Source organism: Pseudophryne corroboree, chromosome 5 (assembly GCF_028390025.1).
Source record: "Pseudophryne corroboree isolate aPseCor3 chromosome 5, aPseCor3.hap2, whole genome shotgun sequence".
Classification (NCBI taxonomy): Eukaryota; Metazoa; Chordata; class Amphibia; order Anura; family Myobatrachidae; genus Pseudophryne; species Pseudophryne corroboree.
The window spans coordinates 81,931,615-81,950,727 of NC_086448.1; the positions used below are offsets into that span (position 1 = coordinate 81,931,615).

At 46.6% G+C, this 19,113-nt stretch overlaps 1 protein-coding gene across 1 annotated transcript in view; it reads left to right on the plus strand.

Annotated features, from left to right (window-relative positions):
- The first annotated feature begins 12,295 nt into the window (after positions 1-12,295).
- Positions 12,296-19,113, plus strand: part of LOC134928800 (lanosterol 14-alpha demethylase) — a 38,869-nt gene continuing 32,051 nt past the window's right edge. Inside the window, exons 1-3 of the mRNA XM_063924791.1 lie at positions 12,296-12,645; positions 14,924-15,088; positions 16,202-16,300. Of these exons, the coding sequence (XP_063780861.1) occupies positions 14,930-15,088; positions 16,202-16,300 (258 nt within the window). The 5' untranslated portion in view covers positions 12,296-12,645; positions 14,924-14,929. The remainder of the gene's footprint in view (positions 12,646-14,923; positions 15,089-16,201; positions 16,301-19,113) is intronic.

The window sequence follows — 19,113 nt, forward strand, 5'->3', positions numbered from 1 at the left end:
ATGTAGTTAAGAATCACTCTGTTTATTTAATAAATTACAGCGTACTATATAGAAGAGAAACATGGGTGTATACAATATGTGCAAGCATATGATTGGATAAATAGAAGTAGCATACGACATTACATGCGGGATATTTTAGTAACACACAGAAGTAACAGTTTTGATCTAGTATGTAATTGTCCTTGAAGATAAGACACACACAAGCCTTATATTATATGAACAGACAAAGGCATCTTGTAGAGAGTGCGTACGTGTCTATTCAAACACATAACAATTCATATAGCATGTTTAACCCTTCAATCCCCTCTTAGAATCATGATTGTTATATGACATGATTCTTAAGTGAGGCTCCTTTCTTGTTCCTCCAGTTCTTGAGATATTGGGCATAATCGTCGGGTCCCTTACTATCAGAGGAGGTGACAGGACTGGGGGTTATATCATAGTACATCAGGGCCTTATCAATGCCTTTGGAGGTAAGTTTCTTTCCACAGGGAATTACACAATAAACTATAATGCCTAAAAGAATTAAAGTTACAAGTATGAATATGCTTATTTGCACAAGAGCCTGTTTCCAATTTTCAAACCACCCAAAATATTGGCTCCATGGGTTATCAATACCTGAATTTTTCTTGAGTTCTATGGATAAGGTTTCTAACTTGTTTATGGCTAAAGTAACCTTACCATTGGGACCAGTGTTGTCAGGAATATATGTACAACAGCCTTCCACCTTACTAATGTAAACACATGTACCGCCTTTTTCTGCTAGAATCATGTCAAGGGCCATTCTATTTTGAAATGTCATTTGGGAAGTGGCTTCTAGCTGTTCAGCTATACCTTTAAGAGCATCTTTGGTATCATTAACAAATCTTTGTTGATTATAATATATATAATTAATCCAGGCTACGTTTTTATTTACAGTTACTATAGGGAACAATGACTCAAAACCCGCAGCCACCTCATCTCTAGCTTTGAACTCATTTGGAACACCTCTTGGGACCCCTATAGCATCAATGTACACGTGGGGGTCAAAGCTACCTCCTGGGAGTGCTCTTTTCTTTCGATTAGCAGGAGTATTAGAGGGAGGATTGGGGTCATCGGTGATCATTAGGAGTGGCATTATGACTTTGGCCAGGGCACACTCACCATACCATGGTGTGTCTAATTTAGTTCTAAGCTTCATATCCCCACATATATAATAAATGTCGCCTAGTGATCTAGTTTGGTTGACTAAAACAGTTGTTCTTTTATTTGCACAATACCCTGGTGGGAAGGTTTTTAAATTTCTCCCTGGGGTGATGTTAGATGTATAACAGGTATAGTTTCCAGGATATATGGTTATGGTATTTCCTGGGTTGGGATTTTTTGACAATATGGGATATTCCCTTTTCCACATTTCGCACTGACTGTCATTTGTTTTGGTGTCATTAAAAAGGCTGAAAAAACAATTTTCCTGTTCTAGGGGTATATTAAGGGGCACTGTACCTAGGTGGGGCCTAGATTTGCCACAGACATAACAGTTGCTTTTATTGTGTTTGTTAGCACTATACTTCATCCATTCCAACCAAAAATTAATGTCAGAGAAACCAGTTTCAATAGCTAGGGTGTCTTCAAAGGTAGGGTTAGTAATAGCCACCATATCTTTAGAAGTGGCAATATGGGGCTTTAAAGGTTTGTTTTGGGGAGCAATTTTAGGCTGGTATTTTGGGTTTTTGTACATATCCCATAAATAAAACCTTTGTCTTGCACTATAGTACCCTGCTTGCCACCATATACCAACTACATAAGTTGCATTATCCCGGTTGCTGGGATGCACTATGTTTAGCCTGAACCGATATGAGTCTGGGCCCTCTTCCATTTTATGAATAGACAATCTTTGAAGTAGGTTCAGATGTTGACCATATCTGTTTCTGGCAGCTGATGGGCGATATCCCCAATCTGTTCCTGTATTCCACCCCACAGCTTCCCAGGAATTACAATTAGATCCATAATATCTAATGTCATAGTACCATTCGTCAGTAACACAAATATATACTGTCTCAGACATTCCTGATTTCCTCCTTTGTTGTATATAATATTTGTCATCAGCAATTTTGGGGAATATAAAATAGTCAAGGATATATGTGGCTACGTGTGTGTTAGAGGAATTGTACCACAAGGTGGGGACCCCATCTGTTTGTGTGATGCTGACTTCACATATTGTGAGGTGAATGAGGGCCAGTAGGGCTATCGAGATAGTCCCCAGGATAGAGATAGGGGGCAGGTTCTTCATCGTTTTCTGTTCTTCTGTCTTCGCTAGGTGGGAGGTCAGGGCTGTCTGCCCCGGTTCGTACCTCACTGGAATCACTTGCTTCCCTCTCTAGGTCTGGTCTAGGAACCTTTTTTACTCGGGATGCATGGATCCAGGTAGGACTTTCCTCTGTCAGGACTGCTGTTCGGGTAACTGCTACGACCTCTGTCTCTGGACCATAGGTGAAGTCTCCTGGGCTCTTGTTCCTGGGGAGCACCTTCACCACGACTCTGTCTCCGACTTTAAAGGGGTGTGTAGGTTCCTGTGGATTCAAAGGGTTTTTACAAACAACCTCATGTTCAATTTCATTCAGTTTTATTATCAGGGACCTGACATACTCTTCTCTGATGAGTTCTAGATCTCCTTCCTGTATTACTAGTGGTTTCTTAGCCCAGGGTGTAGGAAAAGGCCTACCCATTAGTATTTCAAATGGGGAGTAACCCAGAGTCTTTTGTGGGGTCATTCTGATCTCTGCTAGGATAATAGGAAGGACCTTCTTCCATTTATGGAAGGTACCCCCTGTGGCCTTCCTAAGCTTGTCTTTGAGGGTCCTATTCATGCGTTCTACGACCCCTGAACTCTGCGGGTGATACGGGATGTGGAATTTCCATTCCACCTGCAGGGTCTTTACCAGAGCCTGTGTAATTTTTGCTGTAAAGGCGGAGCCTTTATCACTATTGATTTGCAATGGGCACCCCCATCTGGGGATGATTTCCTGAGTTAGGATCCTAGCAACTGTCTTTGCATCCTCAGATTTAGTGGGGAATACCTCTGGCCATCGAGAGAACATGTCTACAATGACCAGGGCATACTCCTGTTTACCAGTACCTGGGATATGGGTGAAGTCAATTTGCAGGTGTGTAAAGGGTGTGGTGGGGTATTCAAGATGCTGATGTTTTGCCTTGTCAGGGTTGTTGGGGTTGTTTCGCAGACAAGTGATGCATCTACTGACATACTGATCTACTAATGACTTGGCATCCGTGACATAGAAATCATTACGTAAGAGTAAGGTAGTTGTTGCCTTACTGTGGTGTCCTATGCCATGGTAGTGGGCAATAAACAAGGGTGCACTGGGCAATAAACAAGGGTGCACTGGACTGGGGTATACAAGGTTTCCCCTCTTTGCAGATTAATCCTGTTTTAGGATTCTTCTGCAAAACTGGGTAAGTCCAGTCAGCTAGGTCGGCTTTGGAGGCTGAGGCCTGTAACTGGGTGATCAGGTAGTGGTTGTCGAGAGCTGGGGGGGTCATGATGGACATGTGGGCCTGAGTGATGGGCTGTGAGGCCGCATGTTTGGCAGCAGAGTCAGCAAGAGCATTTCCAAGGGAGACTGCATCCTTCCCCCCCGTGTGTGCCCTGCAATGGAGGATTGCAATGTCAGAGGGCAGGGTTATGGCATGCAGAAGGTCAGAGATGAGTTGGGCATGTGATATGCCTTTTCCATCAGCTCCAAGGAAACCACGGCGTCGCCAAATGACCCCATGGTCATGCACGACGCCGTACGCGTATTTGGAGTCAGTGTAGATGGTGACTGGTTTATTCTGGTAAAGGTGACAAGCCCTTGTGAGAGCAATGAGCTCTGCAGCCTGTGCTGACTGGTAAGGAATGGGCTGTGCTTCCAGAATAATGTCAGGGAGAGTGACAATAGCATAACCCGCTTGGTACGTGGTGTCATTGGGTCTGCTACAGGAACCATCTACAAAAATGACATCCGCGTCGGGGACAGGGACAGGGGACATGTCCAGTCTGGGGGATGTTTCTGACTCAATGGAAGCTGAGCAGTCATGGGGTTCAGGAGGGTGGTCTTCAGGACCTTTGAGCCCCAGTAGAGCGTTGAGAATGGGTGCAGGACCTGAAGAGTTGGTGGCATACTTAATGGTGAGGGAGGGGTTGTTTAAAAGGAGAACCTCATATCCACTGAGGCGCTGAGCTGACATGTGTTGTGTGTGTAACCCTTTTAAAATGGTTAGAACATCATGAGTGGTGTGAAGTATTGTTGTGTGGCCTAGGGTGAGTGTGGTGGCCATTTCAGTTACCATTGCACAGGCTGCAAGTGCCCTGAGGCAAGCAGGCATACCTTGCACTGTGACAGGCATTACTTTGGAAAAAAATGCCACTGGGCGCAACTTTCCTCCATGAAACTGTGTGAGCACCCCCGCCATGGTTTTACAATTGTCCCTTGCAAACAAATGAAAAGGTAGTACATAGTTGGGGAGGCCAAGTGCCGGACTTTTCATTAACATACACTTTAAGCTTTCATATGCAGTTAACATTTCTTGTGACCATTGTACAATATTAGGTTTGTCTTTCAGTGTGGCTTGTCTCAAAATGTTATCATAATAGGAACAATCAGATATCCACTGTCTGCAGTAATTTACCATACCCAGAAAAGACAGCAGTTCCCTCTGGGTAGTTGGGGTGACCAGGCCCAATACAGACTGAATGCGCTGTGGACTGACTTTCCTTTCCCCCTGAGTGAGCACAAAACCCAAGTAATCCACATGCTTCTTACACCATTGCATTTTTGTTTTGGACACCTTGTGTCCACATTCACAGAGCCAGTTTAACAGTGATATACCATCCTCCCGGCAGGCCTCCTCAGTTTGACTACAGAGCAGCAGATCATCTGCATACTGTAGCAGGACTGAACCATGGTGAGGGTGCCAGGGCCCCAATGTGGCCTGGAGTACAATGCTATACACAACAGGTGCGTCAATGAAGCCCTGGGGTAAACGACACCAGGTGAGTTGCTTGCCCTCAAAAACTGTGTCTGTGCATCCACTGGAATGCTAAAAAATGCATTTTTTAAATCAATTACCGAAAAAAATGCAGCATCTGCAGGGATAGCTGAAATGAGTGAGTTAATGTCAGATACAATGGGTGCTATAGGCACAATGAGTTGGTTAATTGCCCTAAGGTCTTGTACAAACCTTACACTGCCATCTGACTTAGCAACTGGGTTGACTGGTGTGCAGTAAGGTGAAATTACGTGTCTGAGAATGCCTTGTTGGAGAAACTGTTGTATCATTGGTCTAAGACCTTCAACCTTCTCTTGTGACAAGGGGTATTGCTTTTGATAGACAGGTTGTGTGTCAGGTTTCAGGGTTGCTCTATATGGTGTGCAAGGAATGAGGCCAGTGTCATAGGGACCCTCCGACCATAGAGCAGGGTTTACTTTGTCAAAATCAGGTGTAATGTCTGTTGCTTCCCACACCGGTAGGTGTGGGGACTCAACCTCCAGGCCACTGCCAGTGGGTGAAGGGAGAATGGAGATTTCGAGCCTGCTAAGAAGATCCCTTCCCAGAAGATTAATTGGACATTCAGGTATTACAGTGAAATTGTGTTTACCCATATATGTGCCTCCCGTGGTTCTGACACTAAGGGCATCTGTCAGGTAAGCATCTGTGGGTATCCCATTGATTCCCATTGAAGGAGCAGTCTTTACCAAATGACCATCGTACAGGTCGACACACAAAACACTAGTAGTTGCCCCGCTATCTACCAGGAAAGGGATTGCTCTCTTTCCTATAATCAAGGTTAGTAGCGGTGGGTCCTTCCAGTGTCTGGTGAGCTGGGCAAAGGCTGGGATACCCTCCTCCGGGCCCCGTCAGTGGGAGGGGTCCTGCCAGTCAACTCGGAATCGGACATGATCCTGAAAGGGGTTGTTGTGTGACTGTCGGGGATGATCCCGGGAGGGAGCCGGAGCTTGGGGCTGTCGGTGGTTTTGTGAGGGACAAGGGCAATCCCTTGCCCAGTGATCGTCCCTTCCACAGTTGAAGCAGGAGGTTTGTTTCCTGCTGGCAGAGTCAGGGGGGTGGGGTGGCCTGGCTTGTGGGTTTTGATATCGGGCTGGATTACGGGGTGGGCCAGTGGAGTGCTGCTGGCGTCTATCTCCCCGACCTCTCTGATTTTGGTAATTATGAGTTGGGGCATTCTGCAAGGGTTTTTTTAACATCAAAGCATCCTGCAGCTTCCTTTTCATATAAGTGCTTTTCAAATTCCTTAATATTATCAGAGGTCCAGGAAGAAACACCTTGCTTAACTGGGACCATAACAGATGGCAACAAGTTATTTACAAAGGTAGAAATTAGTAAATGGTCTGTATCTACAAGAGTGAGACCTGCATCTTCAGACCAACACTTTTTAAACCTCTTCCAGAACTCAGTGACAGTTTCAGTGGGCTTTTGTTTACATGCTACGGCAATGGGAAGAGAAGCCCGGGTTTTAAAAATCTCTTTCATATGGGTCTCAATTTCCTTCCACATCTCCGTTACACCGTCCCCAGTATTGAGAGGGTAGCGAACGGCATCGTTAAGGGTGGTAGGAGTGTTTATGGTGGGAATCTTTTTCCAATCCCACCCGTTGTAATGGTCTATAACCCCATCTATGATCAGCTTCATATCTTCTTGAGTATAGCTGCGTCCTGTGCAAGCCTTTTTCAAGTAAGCTATGCAGCCGTCAGGTGCAACAGTGGGTTTGGGACAGTTCTTAACAATTCTGTCTAAATCCTCTATTTCAATGGGTTTCTTTAACAACTGATCCCCTACTGTCATGAAGGGCAGGTGGGTGGCAACACCGAGGAAACCAGTGCCGGATCGCGTTGTGGAGGGGGTGAGAGGGTTGTCAGTAGCAATAGTTAAGTCAGCGTTGCGGCGGGAGACGGTTTGTCTGTTAGGAGTAGGGGCACTAGGGGCGGGGGTGGTTACGTCTATGTGGAGGGTACTGTCAGGGGGGGCTATTCCTCCTGAGCCTCCTTCTCCTTCCCCTTCCCCTCCTCCCCCTCCCCTTTGCATCGGCATTCGTGACAAAGCAACTGAGCCTCCTTCTCCTTCCCCTTCCCCTCCTCCCCCTCCCCTTTGCATCGGCATGCGTGACAAAGCAACTGCAGCTAAAAAATCTGTGTCTTTTAAGGAGGGGTATAGGGGACTGTAGGGCGGAGGAGAAGAGTTTTTCAGAAACTTGTTGCTTCTAAATTCCTCAGCTTTGTGTAGTCGGGAAGTTACAGATTTTATTCTACGCTGTTTCTGCTTGATATTTTTGTCATACCAATGAGGTGCTATCGTGAGCCATTGCTCTCCTCCAGCGCGCATATATGTCATGTCCCATTGTGGGTCATGATCATACCACGGCCAGGCTTCCTTGTCTCCCAGACAAAGCCCTTTGATCATGTCCATATAAAATGGATAATTAATACCATCACGGGGGAATGGGCTGGGGCTGCCAACTTTCTCTGTCCACCCCGCTAAGTTATCTACCCAAGGGTTAACTAGATAATAATCTGTGGTGGAGTTACGGGCTACATACTCCTTACATGTCTCTCCTGGTAAAGGTGGAGGATAAATGACTGTCTTACTCTGACCCCCTCCCATAGTAAAGAATACAATCTACACCAGCTTTCTACGCAATTTCTACAACAACTTATAACAACTGTCTATGCAATATCACAACAAAAATGCAGTTTACAAAAAAAACATTCTATGCAATTTCACAACAAAAATACGTTCTATGCAATTTCACAACAAAAAATGCAATTTAAAAACTTTCTATGCATGCATTAGCTAACACCAGTTAATTAGTCATTGACAATATCACAATATTATCTGTATAATGAGAACATGAAATCTTTTGACGGGTACGCTTACCATTCGTACAAGATGTCAGAAAAATACAGCGTTTTAAACAGGAAGCAAGAAAAGAGTTTTGAGTAAAGATATCTGGCAGACGAAAACTTACCAGCCGTCTGAACCAAATATAAGAACTTATCTCACTACAACATACAAGAATATATATATAGACGATCAGATCGAGGTATAATCTACGTTATGTATAGACCCCAGGTCTATATATTTTTTTTTAAGTATCCCAGATACTAACGTCTTTGGAGAATTGCGCTTGGACTCCTGGTCCTTTCTCAGACGTATCTTTAAGTCCCAGACATTAAAGATTCTATGGTATCCCTGATACCTGTTTTATGTTTTTTACATAAAACTTCGTAATATTAAGTCCCGGACTTAAATATTACCTTGTCACGTGTTCCCGGAACACTGACACGGATTCAGCTTCAGTGTATGACCGCAATCCTGTATGGCAAAGATAGACAATAAATTCTCTATTCTTACCATTCAGGGACGATCACTGAATTCCGGACATAGAGCCCCCAGTTGAAAGGATCCCTACCTCTCTTTGATTACCTCGATGTGATGGCCACTGACGTCAGTGAGAGCAATCCTTAACGTTACAGATAATACACGACACCATGTAGTTAAGAATCACTCTGTTTATTTAATAAATTACAGCGTACTATATAGAAGAGAAACATGGGTGTATACAATATGTGCAAGCATATGATTGGATAAATAGAAGTAGCATACGACATTACATGCGGGATATTTTAGTAACACACAGAAGTAACAGTTTTGATCTAGTATGTAATTGTCCTTGAAGATAAGACACACACAAGCCTTATATTATATGAACAGACAAAGGCATCTTGTAGAGAGTGCGTACGTGTCTATTCAAACACATAACAATTCATATAGCATGTTTAACCCTTCAGGGAGAGGGAAAGGAAGGGAGAGAAAAAGAGTGAAAGCCATGTATGTCCAAGTCAGCCTCCAGGTTCTAATTTAGAGAGATAGGAGGATCTTGTATGAATATTCTAATTTCATACCAGAGGGTCATACGGAAACATTTATGTATTTGCTGTCTGGTATCTATGGGTAAGGTGTCTATGTAACTTTCCCATATTGAAAAAAATTGTTCAGTTTGGGAATCCTTATGAAGCGTAGTTTCAGTCCATTCAAGTTTAAACATTTGAAATAATATTTCCTTAAACATGTTAAGTGATGGGGGTGTGGAAGAAATCCATTGTTGTAATATGCATTTTTTGGCTATCGAGGAGATAAACAATAGGAACTTTTTACATCCTATTGAAATTTTTGGAGTGTTTGGCAAGAAGCCGAGTATAGCCCATTCTGGTGTCAATGAGAGAAAATTCACCAAGTGATCCACTGTAAACTGTCGTATTGTTAACCAAAAACACTGGCTTGTGGGACATTCCCATAAGCAATGAGGCAGCTATCATTTTAACAGCTGCAGGTGTTACTGCCCATACACCACAGCCAGGTCCCTGGCTGCCGGCTCCGGGCTGCATGTGAGACCTTGCGAGAGTAGCGAGATCTTGCACGTGCGCACTGGAGCTGGTCGAGGGAGAGACACAGTGCATGAGGATTAGGCTGATGCGCTGTGGAGCACTGCCAGCAATCGCTGGAGGGGGGAGTGAGACCCGCTTGGCATTTGAGATGTTAATACATCTTGGCGCTGCTGCTTCCTGCTTTACCTCAGTAAAGAGGCGAAGCAGGAAGCGTTATACCCGCAGGGTGTGGCCAGAAAAAGGTCAAATATATTAAAATCAGAGGATTGTTCTTACCTGCCATCCTGAGGTTTTTCTACATCGCTTCTGATTGGCCACCAGCTTACTCAGAAGAGGAGGAAGGTAATAGGAGAATAGGGCAGAGGTGGCAGTAGGGATCATGTGGAAAAGTGTGATGTGAGGAAATACAGGGGAAAGATATTTTCAAGGGGTAAATTGTAGAAAATTGTGATTAATTTACATAATTAAAGAAGAAAAAGGAGACACTAGTGCAGTGGTTCTCAAACTTATTTGAATCACGGCGCCCTAAAGCATCAGAATTTATTTCACAGCACCCCTAGGACAAAAGTTTCTTATTGAGAAATTTAGAAATAAATATTAAATTAAGTAAATTGTGTTTAAATGTTATCCTTAGGTTCTGCTATGTGGTGAGGGACAAGATTCGCTTCTGTGTGTCCACATATTTTATGATTTGAAGCCAAAAGCAATGTTTTTGCCTATTACATTGACCATAAATCATTTTAATTGGTCATGGACCACCAAACCAGGGCACCCCTGCAAGTGTCCTAAGGCACCCCAGAGTGTCACGACACACAGTTTGAGAACCACTGCACTAGTGGGAATAAAGAAAGGACAGACAGAGAGACATGGGGGGGGGGGAGAAAGTTCTGGCAACAGCTAAAAAAAATGATCTGCTGAGTAAAGCTGGGTTCACACTGGAGCCACATGTCCCCTGACCTGCCGTCACGCTGACTTAGCGGCTGAATGCGTAAATCATACAACTTAACAATGGGTAACTCAATACGTCGGTCCTTGCATTACAGCTGGGTGGGCATTTGAATTTGCCCACCCAGGTGTGACGTCAGTCCCTGCAGCCAGCAAATGGGTGGGCAATAATTGGTTCCCCTTTGCTATGGTGAAACTCTGTACCAATGTGCTGCTGGGAGTGTGGACATCTGTAAAACCATTTGGGAAACAAGTTAATGCCTTCTATTGGACTTTTCCTCCTTAGCTGCAAACTGAAAGGACCAGCAGCTGGAGGACCATTGCTTGGTACGCAGAGTTTTGGACATATATGCTACGTAATTGGGAGACCTACATATGGATGCTAATCCTGCTGTCATCCAAGGCCTCTTCCTGGTCACCCACTACCTCACCCCAGTCACCCACTGCCTCGTCTGCTGTTACCCACTGCTTCTCCCACTGTCACCCATGGCCTCTCCCCAGTCACCCACTGCCTCTCCCACAGTCACTCACTACCTCGCCCCAGTCACCCACTGCCTGGTTCCAGTCACCCACTGCCTCTCCCACTGTCACCCATGGCCTCTCCCTATTCAGCAACTGCCTCTCCCAGTCACCCATGGCCTCTCCCCAGTCACCGACTACCTCTCCCACAGTCACCCATGGCCTCTCCCCAGTCACACACAGCCTATCCTATCATCTAATACTTCTCCCCAGTCACCTATGGCCTCTCCCAGTAGGGAGGGCCCACAGCATAATTGTGCAACTGGACCCACTGCCACTGATGGTGGTGACAGCTGCTCTAGCGGATGGAGGGCCAGGGACGGCGTTGATATAGGCAGGTACTTGCATTAGACCTGTATTTTTGGTGCATGGTAAATCGGTTGTGTCTATGTTGACTTCGTGTAAAGGACGTGGATGTGACAAAACGAGTGGGCAGGAGACCACTTCCGCCCTTACAACTCCTAAATGTTTTACTCGTTCTCCGTTCGTTTGGGGTATTTTTTTTTCTATGCAGCATTGGACGCTCGCCACACATCGGGCTCGATGTCTCGCTCCGCTCAGCTTCGCTCGCCACACTTTTCTATTCCAAATAGATTGTGACATGGACCCAGGGGGTTATGGGAAAGGTCCTCTGCACAAAGAGAATCTAGACGCTACCATGGTAAATCACCAGCATTGTGCATAACTCATAATTTATTACCAGTTATTTAGATAGCGCACACATATTCCGCAGCGATTTAGAGAATATTTGCCCATTCACATCAGTCCCTGCCCCAGTGCAGAATTAGGCCCCGTATTTGTGTAGCTTATAATAATAATAATATTATTTATATAGCACTCTTTCTCCAATAGGAGTCAAGGCGCTGTGTAGTCATTATGTAAAGTAACAGCATGCTGGGAACAGCAGTCGTGATGCCAGCTGCATAGGCTGTATGCAGGTATCACTATCAGTGTAGTGTAAAGTGATGCGGAGTCACTCTGTCACTGGTTCTCCAGCCTGGGAGCCATGCACAGGACACAACGCTGCACGAACTGGGGAGGCGGCACTGGTACAGTATACAATGACACCACCAGCGTCCTACTCTCCCTCCCGTCCCGGGCTGTTGTCGAAGTGTTGATAAAGAATGGACATCGAATTACCTATGTCTTCAAACAATCGATGTTGTCGATTTTATGCCAACTCTTTAATCTACCATCCCATCGAAAGTTTCGATGGTGGAATCCCAGCAATCATCCGATGTTGGGCTTCCGAGGTCCGCCCGGACTGGCAGCGCCTCAGCGATTAGAGCAGCCGCCGGTGACGTTACATAGGCAGACATCGCTTCAGCAGGCTGCAGCCAATCAGCGCGCAGCGTCAGGAAACAGCATACAGCGGCCGGCGCATAGCCCCGCCCCCTGCCCACACTGGCCCCGCCCAGCAATAGCAGCGCTGAACTGTTCCCCCCAATACAGAGAGCTCTGTGCGGGCGCAGCAGAGGGGTAACCGCGCCGCGTCCCGCCCGGTACAACGCTGACTTCTGCCGGTCGCCTCAAGCTCCGTAACACCGGGGGCCGCAGCCTGTCAGGGGGCGGGATCTAGCTGACAGAGTCTGGTCCCTGAGCCCCGCCCACTCCCGCCCCTCTCCTCTTTCTGCCTGCAAAAGTGGTCAGAGGGGAAGGTGACAGATAGCATCTACCGTGACAGATACCCCAGACACACTCACACTCACTGCAGCAGCAACACATCCCCCAGCATCTACAGGTATGTAATGCAATGCTTCTATCTATCTATCGAGAGAGAGAGAGAGAGAGAGAGAGAGAGAGAGAGAGAGAGAGAGAGAGAGAGAGAGAGAGTGTGTGTGTGTGTGTGTGTGTGTGTGTGTGTGTGTGTAAATAACTGGTAATAAATAATAATATATAATGCACAGATTATATAGCCTAGTATAGACACATCACACACAGGGGCAGAACATTTGTATGGCCTGCATGTATTACACATGCCTCTTTGTCCCTATTTGCATTACAGTTTCATAGTAGAGATCAAAGTAGAGTATACAAATTGTAGCATGTACAGTATCTCTCCTTATACTAATAACCTGTAACAACTTATCTAATGGAACAAGTCTCTGCAGTCTAATAAATTACCCCAGGTACCTGCTACAAATGTATGTAATCTATCTATCTATCTATCTATCTATCTATCTATCTATCTATCTATCTATCTATCTATCTATCTATATCTATCTAGCAGCAGCAGCAATGAGGGCGGCACTGGGAGACGTAGCAAGTCAGTTCAAGAAAAAAGTGCTTTAATTAATCTACGTTTCGGGGACACAGCCCCTTCGTCAGGATACAGTATTAGACAATATTCAGTGTTGAAATACCTGTGCATAAAGAGGTTTCTCACCGCCATCAGCCGTCGCGCCGCCGGTGAGAAACCTCTTTATGCACAGGTATTTAAACACTGAATATTGTCTAATACTGTATCCTGACGAAGAGGCTGTGTCCCCGAAACGTAGATTCATTAAAGCACTTTTTTCTTCAACTGACTTGCTACGTCTCCCAGTGCCGCCCTCATTGCTGCTGCTGTATAGGGGATTGTATCCAGGAGGTGAAGGAACGGGGCAAGTATCCTACAACGCTGGGGAGCGTAAGGAGTGCCGGGTCATACTGCATGGTATCTATCTATTTATCTATCTACACATTAGGGGACATATGTAATAGGGTCCGATCTCTGACACTTTTATTTTAAACCATGCCCCTTTAAAAAAAAAAAAAAGACGGCCGAGATCGGCCGGCATTCCCTAACCTCCGGCAAACTCGGGCCCTATTACGTACGCCCGCTATACTCCACAAGGGTAGGTAGCCAGCACAAGGTCAGGGGAAGAAAACCCCCCATTATAAATGGATAGTGTCATTCTTTGTATTTCTGCCTGCTCTAATATTGTATAATATTAGATAATTATAGGCGCTTCATTCAATATGGTGTGCGGTCAGCATGCCGCTGGTCGTCATTCCCGGCTCTCATAATACTGACGCCGGGATCACAACTGGGTTACCATACTGCCACCGATACACTGGCGGGGTAGGTGATTCCCGCTTTATGGGTGACCACGACACCCATAGAGGGAGAATAGACCGCAAGGGGCTTCGTTGCGCTCGCCCCCTGCCGGCATTCCACTGCTCGGGATGCTGATGTCGGTATGGTGACATTCGGCATCCCGTGCAGCGTGATACCATATGGATCCCTTCAATACTCTTCAAAGCTTTATATCAGGGAGATTTCATATGCGGTTCTCCAGCTGTTGTGGAACTACACATCCCAGTATGGTTTAGCTTGCCCGAATATCAGAACTGTGGCAGGGCATGCTGGGATGTGCAGTTCCACAGAAGCTGGATGGCTGCATGTCGAGTACCACTTACCTAGATAGTTTTTATATTAAGATTTCTCTATTTTCTTTCTGTATCCAGAACTGGTTCTTAGAATCAACAATGATGCAAAATAATAAAATGGTTTCGGTACCGCATACTGGGGGTCATCAATGTGATATGACCGCAGTAACCCTGGTGGCAGGTCCCGTCATGTGCGGCCGCCGAATGCGATCTGATCGCATTGGCCGCCAACGCCTCTGTCTGATTGACAGGCAGAGGCATTCGCGGAGGGCAGCGACGGAGCATTGCGGGGTGGCGCAGGGAAAACGGGGGCGGTGGCAGTTTCTGTGCAGCTGCGTGACATGTCACGCAGCCCCTTCGATGAGAAATATGACAGCTGACCTCCTGCATACGTAGCCTAGCTGCGGCTGCAGGAGGTTGTCCACAGTTGTTGCAACGCGACCGCAATTAAATTGCAGACACAGCTGCTGAGCAGGCCATTCTGCGCGCTGGGCGTCCCCCAGCATGCAAAAGAACAGATTGCAGATTCTGCTTTTTAGATTCTGCCGTCCGTACTTAATAACCCCCACTGTTGATACGGTCAGAAATTAGCTCTCTGTGTGTGTGTATATTCTATATACTGTAAGTGTGCATTCTTTATTTCCTAGGTGAGCATGTTGAGTCTGTGGCAGGCAGGGGGCGCCCTGCTGGATGAGGCAGTAGGGGGCAGTATAGCCTCTATGGTGCTACTTCCCTGCGCCTTTCTCCTTGCTTTGGCCTACCTGTCCAAACAGGCCTTCAAGCACCTGCAGTCCGTCGACACTGATAACGTGGTAAGTTTGCAATGGTGAGATAACTGACTATTATTTGCAGGCGGGTAATAATACCTATATATACCTACATTCTATGCATAGTCCACATGAGGTCAGGATTGGTTACAAATCCTCCTAGACACTAGTTCACGTAAAAAGAACAAGTCTAAATTGCCGTCTCGATCACCAGATGACCAGGTCTTGAATGTCCCCATATTGTCCTTCATCCAACCTGGTTTGAAATAACGCCTGACCAGGCTGCAGTGTCAGATCAAATTGGTCAGAAAAGACCCAACTGGTTGAATGGATCTCAACAAATATGACCAGTTTTTATAAAAAAAAGGGCGAAAGGAGATTTAATTTGCAGTCATTATGGATGACTTTGATTTCACACACGCAGACAGGAGCTAAGCCGCCCCAGCCGGTGGCATCTGCTTGAGACACCTGGTTCACGCCGCCGCCTGTCTTTCTCCCACACTAGTTTCTTAAATCGATTGTGCTTACAAGGTCTTGAGGAGATTGTGTGAAGAGACCGGTGAAACCAGATGTGTAATTATCCGGCATATTAAATCATGTTGCACCTGGATTCAGTTTAGTGCAGACCTGATTTCCCAACATATCACAAAGCTGGTAACTTGAAGGAATGAGGGGGAGAACGGGGCTTCCTATCCTTCTATTGTTACACATGTCCTTGTCACCAAAGAACGATATAATTGGATACTTTGAGACGGTTTCTCATTGTAACATCCCCTCTCTCCGCTTTCAAGATCTACAGAGCAGGTAGTTAAACGTTATACTGTCTGACCATCTATCTGTGACCTTACTTACAAACCAGGCAAATGTAATAGGCATACTAATCAAAGTACCACGTCAGAACTTTAGAATGTCTGTATTACTGGGATTTGTTACCAACTGACACGAGTGCTTTAACATTTTACATTTTTGTTTGATACTTATTCTTTGTAGAACTCGTTTATGGTGAATATATGTGGAAGTTACTTTATTTCTAATAAGTACTTGATCTTATACACACTGCTTCTGTATGACGTAGACTTATCTGGGGAAATGGGGGAATGAATGTGGCTATGCAAGAAACAACAGAATTGACAGTGTTTTATTTTTCTAACTCCACAGAAATACCCTCCGTACATTTCATCGTCTATTCCTTTTCTGGGACATGCCATATCTTTCGGGAAGAGTCCAATCGAATTTTTAGAACATGCCTATGAAAAGGTGGGTTTGTTTGTTACATGTACTTTTCTCTCGCATGAAGATATGTATTGCTATTTTGTAGTAATTATCAAAGAAAGAAAATCCTTTGTATTGGCTATGTACTCATGAGATGCTGTACATTCTGCTGGGGAAGAACACCATATGTGGTGGATAGTGATCTATCGGATCTGCGGACGGTGTGTTCAGTACTCAGGCTGACCAAACATGTAGCTTCCTAAGCCCAAGTTCCATCCAGAGATTGTTTCGGGGCCATGGGTATTGTCCACACAGGCGTCAGACCATACCTTCCAACATGACCTTCTCCAGGAGGGACAGAAAGCTTTGCTCCTGGACTTCCCTCTTAATTTATTTTCTCTTTCATCCACTAGGGGACACTGGAGTCTTATACAGTAGGGGTGTGAAGCTTGCAACCGGAGGTGTGGCACAATCTAAAATTAGCATTGTCTGCACAGCCGGTTCCTCCCCCTTCACATCCCTCATCCCTCAGTTTGAAAAATTGTGCCTAGGAGGTAACAGGCACTGAAGGGAGCTCCTGCTCCATTACAGAAAACTCAGGCTGCGTCAACCTAATGAAAAGGGGGACAAAAGCCTTTGGATTAGAGAGACAATGATCCCAGATAAAGGGATCTGCATCTCTCTATGGAAAATCCGGAGCACAGAGTCAGCATTTCCAGGGCAGTGAGTACTGGTGGTTAATATGGGCCTTAGCTAGAAGGGCAGAGGCTATTAGCAGACTCCTTCCAATTCCCACATGAGGGTTAAGAATATTATTAGAGTTATTATTATTATTATCTGGCCAGTGTGCACGCTGCTGCCTCCAGGCTTCCTGTAACTTAAGTCCTGGCATGCTAGCAGCGCAGCGCCGCTCCCCCGCCGCTCCCCCTTCTTTAATATACACAGCGTGGGCTCAAACTGGCCGGCTTCCACTCTGAATGTCAGCTCCCGCGCCCCCCCCTTCCTCTACATCGAAGGGAGACACATCGCGGCTGTCAGTGGCGGCATCCTCACATACAGTGGGGAAGCGCACTGACCTCTCGCCGCACGTTGAAATGCTCTCTCACCCACTCCCGTCGCCAGCGGAGGGCTGACGGAGACACATTGCGGCTCTCAGCGGCGGCATCCTCACATACAGCGGAAAGCGCGCTGACCTCCCGCCGCACGCTGAAATGGTCTCTTGCCCTCTCCCGCCAGAAGCGTAGGGAGACACAGCACGCCTGTCACAACATCACTACGGGGTGCTTGGGAAGTGCGTCCACCTCACCGCCCGCTCAGATTGTCTCTAGTCCCTTCCCGCCGCCAGCGGAGGGCTGAGGGTGACGACAAAGGGGGAAAGAAATAGAAACTGACCCTCTTGCTAGTAAATCCGGCCTGGGTAGCCATAAAGGGGAGAGAGTGACCCTAGGAAGGACCCAGAGAGCTTTCGTAATATATATTTCTCTAACGTCCTAGTGGATGCTGGGGACTCCGTAAGGACCATGGGGATAGACGGGCTCCGCAGGAGACATGGGCACTTTAAGAAAGAATTTAGGATCTGGTGTGCTCTGGCTCCCCCCTCTATGCCCCTCCTCCAGACCTCAGTTTGATACTGTGCCAGAGCGAGCTGGGTGCTTTTCAGTGAGCTCTCCTGAGTTTGCTGAGAGAAAGTATTTTGTTAGGTTTTTTATTTTCAGGGAGCTCTGCTGGCAACAGACTCCCTGCATCGTGGGACTGAGGGGAGAGAAGCAGCCCTACTCTCTGAAGCTAGGTCCTGCTTCTTAGGCTACTGGACACCACTAACTCCAGATGGATCGTACGCAGGATCTCACCCTCACCGTCCGATCCCAGAGCTGCGCCGCCGTCCCCCTTTGCAGAGCCGGAAGACAGAAGCCGGGTGAGTATGAGAAGCAAGAAAACTTCGAAATCGGCGGCAGAAGACTCCGTTCTTCACTGAGGTAACGCACAGCACTGCAGCTGTGCGCCATTGCTCCCACACACCTCACATACTCCGGTCACTGTAAGGGTGCAGGGCGCAGGGGGGGGCGCCCTGGGCAGCATTTGGAACCTCTTTTTGGCAAAAGTACACATATATACAGTTGGGCACTGTATATATGCATGAGCCCCCGCCAAGAAAATGCATATTTCTCTGACGTCCTAAGTGGATGCTGGGACTCCGTAAGGACCATGGGGAATAGCGGCTCCGCAGGAGACTGGGCACAACTAAAAGAAAGCTTTAGACTACTGGTGTGCACTGGCTCCTCCCACTATGACCCTCCTCCAGACTTTAGTTAGAATCATGTGCCCGGCTGAGCTGGATGCACACTAGGGGCTCTCCTGAGCTCCTAGAAAGAAAGTATATTTTAGGTTTTTTATTTTACAGTGAGATCTGCTGGCAACAGACTCACTGCAGCGAGGGTCTAAGGGGAGAAGAAGCGAACCTACCTAACTGGTGGTAGTTTGGGTTTCTTAGGCTACTGGACACCATTAGCTCCAGAGGGATCGACAGCAGGACCCGACCTTGGTGTTCGTTCCCGGAGCCGCGCCGCCGGCCCCCTTACAGAGCCAGAAGCAAGAAGTGTTCCGGAAAATCGGCGGCAGAAGACTTCTGTCTTCAACAAGGTAGCGCACAGCACTGCAGCTGTGCGCCATTGCTCCTCATGCACACCTCACACTCCGGTCACTGATGGGTGCAGGGCGCTAGGGGGGGGGCGCCCTGAGGGCAATATAAGACACCTTGGCTGGCAAATCTACACCATATATAGTCAGGAAGGCTATATAGGTGTAAAAATACCCCTGCCAGAATTCCAGAAAAAGCGGGAGAAGTCCGCCGGAAAAGG